Source organism: Cariama cristata, unplaced genomic scaffold, assembly GCF_000690535.1.
Source record: "Cariama cristata isolate BGI_N322 unplaced genomic scaffold, ASM69053v1 scaffold36079, whole genome shotgun sequence".
Classification (NCBI taxonomy): domain Eukaryota; kingdom Metazoa; phylum Chordata; class Aves; order Cariamiformes; family Cariamidae; genus Cariama; species Cariama cristata.
The window spans coordinates 2,097-14,164 of NW_009636955.1; the positions used below are offsets into that span (position 1 = coordinate 2,097).

At 41.1% G+C, this 12,068-nt stretch overlaps 1 protein-coding gene across 1 annotated transcript in view; it reads left to right on the plus strand.

Annotated features, from left to right (window-relative positions):
* LOC104167768 (putative bifunctional UDP-N-acetylglucosamine transferase and deubiquitinase ALG13) overlaps nt 1–10,656 on the plus strand; it is a gene marked incomplete at its 5' end in the record, with an annotated part of 11,275 nt that extends 619 nt beyond the window's left edge. Inside the window, 6 exons of the mRNA XM_009708122.1 lie at nt 898–910; nt 1,268–1,439; nt 2,751–2,873; nt 8,116–8,156; nt 9,017–9,200; nt 10,391–10,656. Of these exons, the coding sequence (XP_009706424.1) occupies nt 898–910; nt 1,268–1,439; nt 2,751–2,873; nt 8,116–8,156; nt 9,017–9,200; nt 10,391–10,656 (799 nt within the window). The remainder of the gene's footprint in view (nt 1–897; nt 911–1,267; nt 1,440–2,750; nt 2,874–8,115; nt 8,157–9,016; nt 9,201–10,390) is intronic.
* Between the last annotated feature and the right edge of the window lie 1,412 nt (nt 10,657–12,068).

Consider the following 12,068-nt stretch of genomic DNA (forward strand, 5'->3'; position numbering starts at 1 on the left):
GAATATATCTATGCACCTCCAGGTAAGTAAACTTCAGACTTTACTGATAGAACACTCAGTGAATGTAATGCACTCATTATGACCTTTTTGTAAGTTTCTGAAGGACTAGATTTAATGCTACTCTTTTCAGTTAATTTTGCCTATGCCCTCCAGATCCTGACTGTGAAACTGCAACAGGCTTTAGTTCAGCAGAACCTACAGCAAACTTGGTAAGCTTTAGTCACTGTCTGTTCAGATTAGGAATTCTTGAAGTGTGTGACATTTTTCATAGAAGCTGTCCTTGAATGCAGGCTTAACATAGTAGGTCAGAGACTTCTTCTGGAAGAAAGGAATGATGGCTTCATTTATATGTTCACTCCGGTTTTCCTCCCTAAATGATGAGGCTTTTATCTGAGTCCACAAGTACAGTCTGAATTGTACTAAATACATTAATGATTTTTTCACCTTTCCCTCTGCAAAGGGAAAGCATGTATTTAAGTGTTGTTGACTTCTTCTTTTCCTGCACCAGACAGCACTTGCTTTTACCATGCTACCCTTCAAGTCCTGTTCCAGTTAGTCTTACTCCTCTACTGTGGGACCAGAGGGACCTCACCTCTGATAGAACTGTCTTTGGAATACTTTTTTTTTTAATCTGAAACTAAATCTCTAGTCACCCACTGGTCTACTGAGCGTGTGAAAGCCAGTCCTGTGCATGTCAGAATAAAACTGCTTTTACTTGATTTACAAAAGATCCTCTGTGTGTATATAGTCCATAAATAAATTAAAGAAAAATTAGAGGTGTGATGTGTGTGCCTTGTGACTTCTTTGTCTCTTAAATGGACCATGCTTTGCTTTGGAATCCCTTCAGGAAGAAGGGCCGGTCTCTGTGTCACCTCAAGATGGAGTGGCTTCTTACAGCTATCCCCAGAAGGTAGTATCTGGTACTTTATTGTGGTAGTGCTGTGGAAAGGTGACCGCTCTGCTTGGTTAGTGTTGATTGGTGGGGTGCCTCTACCTGCCCTTTACAGCATCTTGTAGCAAAGAATACAATTCGCTATAAATGTAAGCAAAACAGAAGAGTGAGAAGATGCCTTACAGGTGTCTGCAATTCTAAACTGATATTTTCAAGCCAATTTTTAGAGAATGTGGATAGTTAGCTACCTTTACAGCTAGGACTTCCAAAATGCGTTTATGTGAAGTGGGAATTTTTGAACTATGTGATATTTCCATAGTCTTTGTCAAAGCCAGTTGTAGAGGCAGCCTACTGAATACTCTGACTCTTTTCCAGGTGATGGTGAACTCTGCAGCAATCTCAACCTCAGCAGGTGTTTATGCTGCTCCAGCTACAGGCTTCTCCTCCAGTTCTGCTGCCTCCACTCCAGCCAGTGTCACCACAGCAGTTTCCCCACAAACAGCAGTTCAGCCAGTCATAGTATCTCCCCTTTCTCTAGGGAGGCCAGGTAGAGTGTACATACTACAGCTATGGACTTGGATGTCTTAAGTTTTTGGTTACGTCTTCCCCTCCTGTTTGTGTTTGGTTTTTTTTTTTTCTGCCTATCCAAGACAAATGTTAAAAGGCTTTAACAACAACAACAAAAAGTATCACTTGCTTTGGTGTCAAGTGACTTAAGAGTAGTTGCAACTTCACTGCTGACTTCTTGCTTCCATGTTTTGAATGGGAGAGTTGTTGGTGAATTTGCATGGGAATTGGAGGTCTCTGCTTTGGGTTCCCCCCTTGCCACCTTTAGCCATCAGTGGCAAGTGTTTTGCTAGGAAGTTGTTTTCAGAAGGCAGAAGTTCATGGGAGTTCCCTTCTCCCCCTATTTCCTACAGTTAATTTTCCTCTTGAGTTGAGATCTTGGTTCTGAGGCTTTACTATGCCTTCCAAAAGGCATATCTGTGATGGTTCAGGATCCACACAAATGTCCGATTGATTTTTGTGGCCCTTATTTAGCTCCTCTGCATAGTTATTTCTGTGCAAGGAGATCAAATTTGTAATTTGTCATGTGGTGCGCTTATCGCCTGAAATGCTGTATTGACTTTGTTCTTGTGAAATGTCTGTTAAGAGGGGGGGGGGAAAAAGGATTTTTCCCTTCTTATAAAGAGGACTCTTCATGTCTTCTGTAACTCTTCATTTAACATCCAAAAAAACCCGTCCACCTTCAGTTCTACTCAATTCTGTCTCCCTTTTCTTCTTCATTTTTCTCCTTGTTTTTCTTTTTTTTCCATTCTACATGAGAGTTTAGTCAGCACAGTTCCCTAAGCTGTCTAGTAGCTGATGCCGTTGGAAATAACCTGCTGGTGTGTAAGAGGTGTGGGCCACCTAATGAATGTTTAATGGTAGTCTGTCCAAAATCTTTGGCCTGACATGTCTTGAACCTTCCCTTATTTTTGTGGGCTTATTGTCACACTTCTGATGACTTAAAGCAATGAGTCCATTAACTGTCTGTCCTAGAACAACAGGGATGTAAGGAAAATCTGGCCTGCCTTCTCGTATGGAGAAATGATTGAAAGATACATTTATTCTTAACTGGAATATGAAGCTTGCAGATGGACATATGGTTAAGGCTTGTGAGATTGGCACCTTCCCATGTGGTTTTAAAATTTCTTCTGGACTTTTAAAGTGATTACTAAAGAGAACTTTGTTAAAGCTTGTATTTAGGGGCTCTGAGATGACAAAGAAGCACATGCTTAATTGTGTAACTTAGCATCTTGCTCATTTGACATGCCATTGCAAATTTGACTTGACTTCTGTTTCCTTCTAATTGTAGCAGTTTCTTCGGTGCCACTCCCAATTTATTCAGCTCCTTTTCCTCCAGTTAGTGAGGTGGGAGAAGCTGGTGCCGTTCTCCCTCCTTACTCTTGTGATCCCAGCGGCAGTGATCTGCCTCGAGGTAACGACAGTATTTTGTGCTTTTACTGCTGCTGCTCTTCAGCACACTTCTGGCTTTTCTTCGTGGAAACTTAACAGAATACCTATAGTGAGAAGAAATGGCTCTTTGCAGCTCTCAGGGAGTGAGAAATAATATTATGGATGCTTATGCTAAAAATGTTTTAATTCCCAGTTCTGAATAGCAACTTCGTACCTGACTCAAATATGTGATTACTGCAGCTTTAGACAGCATCCTAAAAAAAACACGACGCCTGTATTTACTACATCGTGCTGTTGCACAGTTCAGTGGGACACTGTGGTGTTTTCCTGTATAGCTCCAAGATGTCATTTTGTGGTATCATAAACCTGGGATAAATTTGTAGGGTCATCTTGTTGCTTGGGTGCATAGCCTTTTTGTATTCTGTTGTCAATTATGACAATGTTTAAGGTACACTTCAGCTATTAAGCAACAAGTGTGCAAAGACCAACACAGTACCTACCAGCAGAGCAGCTCGGAAACAGCTTTCAGCTTTATCAGCTGAACATGGATTTCATTTCAAAAATGGTAATCTCTAGTCAACTTGCACTTAGAGTTTAAGAGTATCAGCATACCGTGCAAGGTTGCATCAGACAGCCAAGCTTGGTAAGCAGTGCAACAGGCATATACTTTTGTGATTTTTCTTTTTTTGTTGTTGTTACTGATTTATCCCATCATTCTGTCATGTTTATGGCTCGCAAGTCATAAATAGAGCCTGTAATTCATAGAGCTTTGTTTAATAACTCAAAGATCAAGCTGTCCTTGTTGCAAGCGAAGTGCCTCTCGCCTATGGGAATAACAGTAGTACTGCTTGCTCTTCTGCTGTGTAACTTGTTTTTCTCTAGGTGGGGAATGCTGTGAAGGCCCACCATTGTATCACTTGCATACATCTTAAGAGGCAGATAAAACTATTCTGTGATGCAGTGTCTTGTCTTAGCTGATAAGGATTGTTGGTTGTGTGTAGTTTTGGACAGCTGTAGAAAACACTCTACCCTGTCCATGTCCCCTTGGTCAGTCTTTTGACAGTGCATTTGCTCAAACTGCACTAAGGGTTAAAAACTTAGAAGGGCTGTAGAAGAAAACTTGGTTATTCAGCCTGCTTGTCATCTTGATAGCAAGATTCAGCTTGTCCTAATGTGTAGTGCTCAGACTGGAGCAGAAACGGTCTGGGTATGAGTTGGAGTTCAGTTTTAGTTACCTGTGTTGCCCCTGCATCATGTACAACAGCTTCAGCTATTTCTGCCTTCTCTGGCAGGGAGCAGGAGGGGAAGCTATTTTTGGTAGTAGCAAGGCCAAGCTAGAGGTAAGCTGTAGCCTACTCTGAAGAGCAGCAGTGCAGAACTGACTGACTGTTTATGTCTTTGTTGCTCAAGTAGTGAGTGTATCTCTGCACATTGGTTGATGTACGTAGGCTTTTTAAATATCCCCCCATGCACTGGATATGTTGAAAGTCTCTGCATCATAGCTGGCTTGTTCTAACAGCCATCTATAGATAAAATCATGTCATTTGCTGTATCAGACTGACTAGCTTTGGTTCAAGTTCCTGAATCTCCCATGTTCTCTGTTGAAATAGTGTAGCTTTTCATTCAGGGGTGAGTGAGGGAAAGAACTAGCTGTGTATATGTAGGGTCTGTGAAATCTAAGCGTTCCTTTTTGCACTGCTTTGAAAAGTGTAGTTTCACTATAACTGTCTCACTTGACTTCCTCCCCCCACAAAACCCCCCATCCTTGTAACTAACTGTGTTTCAGGTGTATGGCAGTTGTAGCTTTTATTGCATCAGAATGTAAAGCTTTTGGGTTTTATTCTGCAATGTATTACTTGGAGATGGAGCATAAAATACCTGAGTAATGCAAATTGTTTTCATGCTTGATTCAATGTAATGCCATCTAAAGTAGCTCTTGTCCCGGTGTGGGGTTTCCCTCAATGTACTAATCCCAGAGGGCTAATTTGAGATAAGATAAAGAGCTACTCTTGATATCTGCAGTTCAGGTAGCTACGTCTGGCAGGTTGCGGAACAACTTCGGGCTGAAATGCTATGGATTCTTTCAGTTGCGTTTACCATGTAACGTGCTTGTCTTGTCAGAAGTTGATCTGGAAAAAGGCAGGTTCCAAAATGCTACGGCACCACTGCTCAAAGACCTGCTGCTTTCACAGGTACTGCTGATGTGCTCTGGAGTAATTCTGCTCTCTTGCAGGTGCTCTCAGTTCCTGGTTTTGTTAATCTTGAATATCCTGTTTTACACTTCCCTGATGCCGTAGCATTGCTCTAGATGATACTATGAACACATCAGAGTTGACGGTTTTCAGCTTTAGTTGAATGCCCTTAACTGAGGCTTTCAGCACTTGGGAGAATTGGGTGTTAAGTGTACTGACAAGAATCTGGAGTGGATGTGGATTAATAACCTCTTCAGACCCTGCCTGTAGCTCTTCAGCTGAGTCCTTCCACATAATATTGGCCATATCCTTCTCGGCATAGGCTCTAGAATTTTTTGTAAGGATTTTAAAATTGGTAGTTAACAAGGAATTGCATGTAGCATTTATATTGTCGCGCTGCTCTGATACAATCTATATGGCCTTTAAGTTAGGAAATCCAGAAGCTTTGGAGTAGCACAGGGTAAAATATGCAGGTATCATTGACCTAGAGGTCTGTGCACTTTGCTAAAGATACTTGCAGACCTGGTATAGATTGGGAGTGTGACTTTTCAACAGACAGAATTCCTGGACTTGGGAGAAAAAGCTGCCACATGCCTTATTATTGCTTGGTACATCTGCATTTGTTCCAATTTTCAGAGACTCTTGGATCTCTTTTTTGAAGGAGCTTAGAGCTTGTGAAACATGTTTGTTAACATGTTGACTTTAGGTGTCCTACCCTTGCCTGCTCCTTTGTTTTGAAGGAGCTGTTGGTTAAAAGACCGCTTGATATTACTGTGTTCCAGAGACTGCAGTAGTGCTCAGGATTGACCAGAGCTTCCTATCAGCACAGTAAAAATTTTACCATGATTTTTGTCCTCGTGCATTGTAAGGTGAGATTTTTATCTGTAGTCAACATGGTCTTTATATTCTCATGTCAGAGTGGTTAACTCTTTTTGGCTTAGCTATTGCTTTGTAAGATAGTCATGTTTTACTGAAGATTGACTTGATTTCTAGACATCTAAAAGAGGAATATAAACAAAAACTGACCTCCTACTGTACTGGTTTCTGTTCAAGCATTCCACAGACGTCAGTATTTCCAGTATCAGTTTGTCACTTCAGACTCCCAGCTCTTCCTTTGTACTGTTATCGCTGCTATGAAGCAGCTGTTTCATTCAGCTCTTATGCTTGTTTTGCATAGATTTGCATAAACAATTGAAGAACAAAATCAGATTTTAAAAAAAAAAAACCACAAAACCAACTTGTTCCAAACGTGCATGCAGTTTCAGCTAGATACTAAAAAAGTTGTCATTTATGTTGAGCCTTTGTGTTATTTTTAATATATTACTGACTGTGGTCAATGTCATAGCCAAACCACCATCACTTTCAGGAGTAAGCTTACAACTGGTGGATGTAAGGAAGGGTCTGTGTGCACTCACTTCCTAAAATAGCTGTGTGGATTGTTACCCTGATCAAATATGCTGAACAGTAAAAGAATTGAGAATTAGCAATAGCGACAGAGGAACAAATCCTTGTGCATGTCAAGACTGAGGTTTACGTTTCTGACACTGCCTGTCTGCAGCAAAACACGATGCACAGTACTGTAGAAGAGCAGGGCTGGGAAAGCGTGCACATGTGGTAGATAGGTAGACAGGGGGGCTATGTGGAGCCAAGGCCCTGGTCTAGGGGAAAGAGGGTAGGTGGTAAGAAGATAGTATATATGGTAACTCTGGAGGCATTGCTAATTTGAAGCCCTTAGTGACTGGCTCCTTTTGAGTTGTGTCCCTGCTTTCCCTTTCGGCTCCCAGCAGTACTAAAGCAAAGTTGGTGTGCGTGCACACGCTTGCAAAACTACTGCTGTAGAATGGGTGACTTGCTCTTCCTGAGCCTTTAAAACAAATCTGTATTTGAATCTGAGAAATCAGCAGTTTTTCTCATGCACAATTCCAGAACTGCATCATAGAATTAAAACATGCGATCTCTTTTTTTTCCTTTCAGTGGTCAACTTTAAAGGTTTAAAACTGCTTCACTGTTTTTGGACAGTTGGAAATGCGTTTCCAAGTTCAAAACCCTGTTGTTCTTGAAGAGTGGTTTCAAAGTTCCTGCACACATCTGGGATTGCTTCTCAGCACATCATGTATTTGCTTGGGGGCAAATTATTCAGTACAAGGGAAACAGAAGTAAAAGACAACTTGGAAGAAAGCAGGGAACTGAGTAACCTTGTGAGGAAGGGGAAGGAACACATTCCTTATTTCCCCTCCATTTTCTGATTGATTGAGCAATTGAACAGACCCCCAAAACTAGGTCAGAAGGTCTTAGGGTTGCTGCATGTGTTGTCCCCGTTGACATGTCTCTCTGGTTATTGCTGAACAAAGCTCTGAAGATGGCGATAGTGGCAGAGCCAGACTTAACACTGGGCAGCAGCACTGTGAAGCTGGAGTCTCTGTGGAGTTGGACCATTGCCTTGTGTGCCAGCCCAGTTATGGGTATTTGCAACACGTATGCAGAGTGTGTATATAATGTGTGTACATCGGGGGTGAATTGTCACTTGTGTACGAGAAGGCTGCTCCTGCCTGTCTGCGTGCTTCCAAACGCCTTCTCATTTCTGTAGTGAGGGAGAGGGGGAGTGCTTTTAGTGGTCAACTTAATTTAGGGGCTCATAATCAAATTCTTATTTGATAAAATACTTTTTCATCTAAAAACCCAGCCTTAATAGGAAGCTAGAATTGCTTAAGTCCTAGTTACTTAGACAGTGGAAACTTGTAACAACACTGACAATTATCACTTGAGTAATAAAGATGAATAAACCAAAGTTAAAGCTAATGTAATTGTTGAAGTTAGATAATAAGTTGGTCAGACAAATGTTCTATTATTGCACAAACATCTAACTGGATTAACTTAAAAAGACAAGCTAGTTCTAACAACTATTCATATTCAAGAGATATTCTTTATCCTCAAAACTTTAAAGAAAAAGTAGTGCTAAAATATTCATTAAGTAAGAGTAACTTAAAATAAAATGCTCTTAATGTGTGTAAATTTATTCTGCTTCTTGGTTTATGCTCTTTTGCTTTTTAATGTTACATCCTTTAATTTCAGATACAAAGGTCTTGCGGTATTATTTTAATCTGGGATTGCAAGTAAGTGCTTTTAAAATAAGCATAGTAAATTGCCTGTAAAAACTGCTGGTTTTCTTGACTAATGTACCAATGTACTTAAGACTTCCAAGTGTGCTAAATGTGCATCCTGTGCACTTGACTATTAATAGGTATAGGCTTGCTTGGTGGAGATTAAAGTATAGCTCAGGAAATGAAGTTCTAACTCAATGTGAAGCATACTAGTATGTATGTTTAGTTGTTTTACTTTGGGTTGTAGCGGTGGAGTTTTAGGTTTTTTGTTTTGCTTTTGTTTTTGCGGAGGATGGTGAATAAATATTATTCTCTACATGAAGATAAGGGGAGGAACCTGAGCCATTCTTAAGAAATTTTGTGTGCTTAGATAAGATATCAAAGACCATTTAGAGATGGGTGGTTTGAGTCTTCTAGGACTCGTACAGCTGTGTTCGGACTGGTTAGCACCGTTTCTCTGTGTTCTGGGAACTCTTGCTCTGCTGAAGAGTTATCTCTGCATCAGCAGTCATAGGCAGTGTCAGTGCTGCTGCTCAGGGAACTAAAAGAAATAATGTCAGCTTCTGCAACTGAAGAAATAGGAAAAATCTCTTTGAATATGACAAAGTCAATAGGTGAGAATCTTCTTTCTCTGTAAAGATTTCTGGCAGAGCAGCAATGTGGAACTGAGGTGGCTATTGCCACAGGTACTGCGATATCCTTTCTGTTAGGCTGTATTGGTTTTTTGGTGCATGTGGTATCTTAAGGGGCTAGGAGGGAAAAAAGTGCACTTCTTCGTAACTTTAGATCTGAAACTAGTAGTGATATGGAGGAGGGATGGAGATTATGTGGTTGTATGCATGACCTTGTATTTTTTTTACCTTTTCTCAAAGTATTACCACCAAAGCTATTGGCCTTCCATGGTGTATGTACAGCCAGTGCTGCCACCGTCACCTGTGGAAGTTTATCCAGCATACACTGAGCCAGCTCCTGTCCTAGATCAGTCAGTACCTCAGCTCTACACTGATGCTGGGCGAACTGAAGTCCACCAGGTTCCCTTGGAAGCACCTGCAAATGGTTAGTATTTGAGTGTAAGACCACATACACAACTAATGAGAAGTGAGGGAATAGGTTTTCCAAGCACGACTGCTCCATAGGAGCTGCTTGCCTCCAGCTTTGCTATCCTATAGGAAGCGTAAGGTTGGGAGGGCATAGAGTAAGCCTTGTAAGGGGTTATCACAAGTTCTTCTGCCATCTGTGGTACTACTTAAAGCATGTTAGAATCACTGGTGTAGCCACCACTGTCTCAAAGGCTTTCTAAAGTCATAAAAATGCTTACCTAGGCCCATACTACATATGTTGACTTTAACTTGGGAGAACTTTCTCTAAAATTGTGACAGAATCTCTTTGCTTACGGATAAGCAAATAGTCATGGTATCAAAACAGAATGCCTGTAAAGTAGGAGTAAAGAATGCCTAAACAGAATTCCTGTAAAGTAAAGGAGACAGCTGAGTTTTGGCAAGCACTGAGCATTGATACCTCAGCTCCATGGGAATTTTTAAAAGGAGGATGTTGCAAACCTTGGGTTTAGGCTCAGCATGCCAAGCTGCTCTCTCTTGAGCAGCCTTTACTGCTAACTGTGTCTCTTACTGCATGTAAAATTTACAGCAAAACTTAGTTTCACCTAGCAGCTTTGTAACAAGCTTGTAGATGCACTTGGCAGTCAACAGGAGGATTGTATTAAATGAGGAAAAAGATGTCAAAAAGGTCAGATGCCTAGCTCATTAAAATCTATGAAACATGGCAAATGGTCAGTGTTGGAGAGGAGCGTGTTGTAACAAGGCTGTTGCTCGGAGGCTTACAGGCTTATTGCTGTGATAATGCTTTAGTCTGTTTGGCTAGGGTGGTTCTTTTGCTTAGATTAGTGTCATATGGTCAGAAATCAAATAGAGGAAGAATATATTAGCTCTCTACCTGAATCCCTCTTGAAAGAGCTACCACTCCAAAGCAGAATGCTGCTAAGCAATTCTTGAACCAGGCTTAGTGAGAAGAGGAGCAAGTTGTCCTCTAGTCTAACTCAGGACCCAAAATGATTTTGACTCCTCTGTTAGGAAAGACATAAATAGGCATAAAATTGTTATCTAAATGGATTTTTCCCTTTTGGCCACCAAAATAATGCTGTATTCATGGTAATGAAAGTCTGCATAGAAAGGCCATAGATATGGTAAAATATGGTAAGTGTGTATATTTTGTTCTGTTTTTTTAAGGTAACTTTCAGAATGCAGAACCTCCACCCCTGTCCTATGGGCCAGTATATTACCCAGTCGTGTCGGACCCCTTCAGCCAGCAATCTCTTCCTGGGTTTGATTCTTTAGTTCCTGCCTATCGCTATATTAGTAGCTGGCATCCAGTAAATCCAGCATATGGAAATTCTCCACAAATTGCTAATGCTGTAAGTTCTGGACCACTGCACCAAGTCAGCTATATTGCCTCACCTAACCCTGCACCTCATGATGTGCCTCAAGGAATGTAAATCTGGGAGCTATAAGCTCACTCCTGTCCTTCGTTTCTCTTGCTTCTCCTTTGACAACTATATGTTAATATTGTTTCATCAATGTTATCCTGTCTTAGTGGGCTGGGTCAGTTGATCAAACTGCATTCAACTTTCATGTTTCTCTTCAGGTTTATGTTAGTGATAGTTGACTTGACAAGATGTTTTAGTTTATTACGTAGGAAAACACAGGAAAAGAGTATACACAAACTATAGTGCAGGAAACACAGCTTGAATTTGACTTCATGAAGTATGTAAATGCATATGCTGTCACTAAAGGACTCTTGCATCATGTACCTCTGAAGGGGTTGCACTGGAACACTTACACACCTACTTCTTGTTTAAGCACTGAAATAGGCTGCTGTTACAACTACGGATAAAAATTGGGCACAGGGTCATTAGAGGATGAAAATATTTGAAATAGGTTGGCTTTCTCAGATTTCGCAAAACAAAACTTCTTTGCCACTAGTGGTCACGCATTTGTATTCTGTTTTTCTTCTAATTTAATTTTGTGTAGGTTTTGTGACTCTTGAAAGTGTAAGAATACTGGTTTCATCTGTTGTATGTTGCTGTATGTTTGTAAGATTTGTTTTGTGAAAGCTGTTGCACAAATGGTGGTAGTCTTGGTGTTTAATTTGCACTGATAGCACAAAATAAAAGCATTGAACACATGAAAATGAGTGGTCATTTATCACTGGCAGTTTATGTTCCTGACAATTAGCCATCCAACAGCCTGGACTGAAGAAATGTAGTTGTCTTGTGTGGGATAAGGGAGTTCCAGCCTTCCATGAGAAAGCAGCAAAAGCTTTCAGCGTGAGAATGAAGTGCAGCTCTAGCTGTTTTTTTGTTGATAAGTTTAGGAAGAAAATATTGAATAGTCTGTGCCTGTGAACTGTAGATCTTTGAAATGACTGTCTGCACAGACCCTGTCCTTGATAGAAACTGGTACTGTATGTGTAAAATCAACAAGAAGTGGGTGTGAGTTGTGCCCTGCCCACAGCCATGGGGGCATCATGGTGGCATAGCCCTGTCCTGGGATGACAATCAAGGGCTTGAGTGTGGGTTATGCTGGTTCAGTGCTGGAGACCCTCAAAACCAGCAGAGACACTTACTTAACAAATCTTTAACTCGTTTGTAGAGGCAGCCTACTGAATACTCTGACTCTTTTCCAGGTGATGGTGAACTCTGCAGCAATCTCAACCTCAGCAGGTGTTTATGCTGCTCCAGCTACAGGCTTCTCCTCCAGTTCTGCTGCCTCCACTCCAGCCAGTGTCACAACAGCAGTTCCCCCACAAACAGCAGTTCAGCCAGTCATAGTATCTCCCCTTTCTCTAGGGAGGCCAGGTAGAGTGTACATACTACAGCTATGGACTTGGATGTCTTAAGTTTTTGGT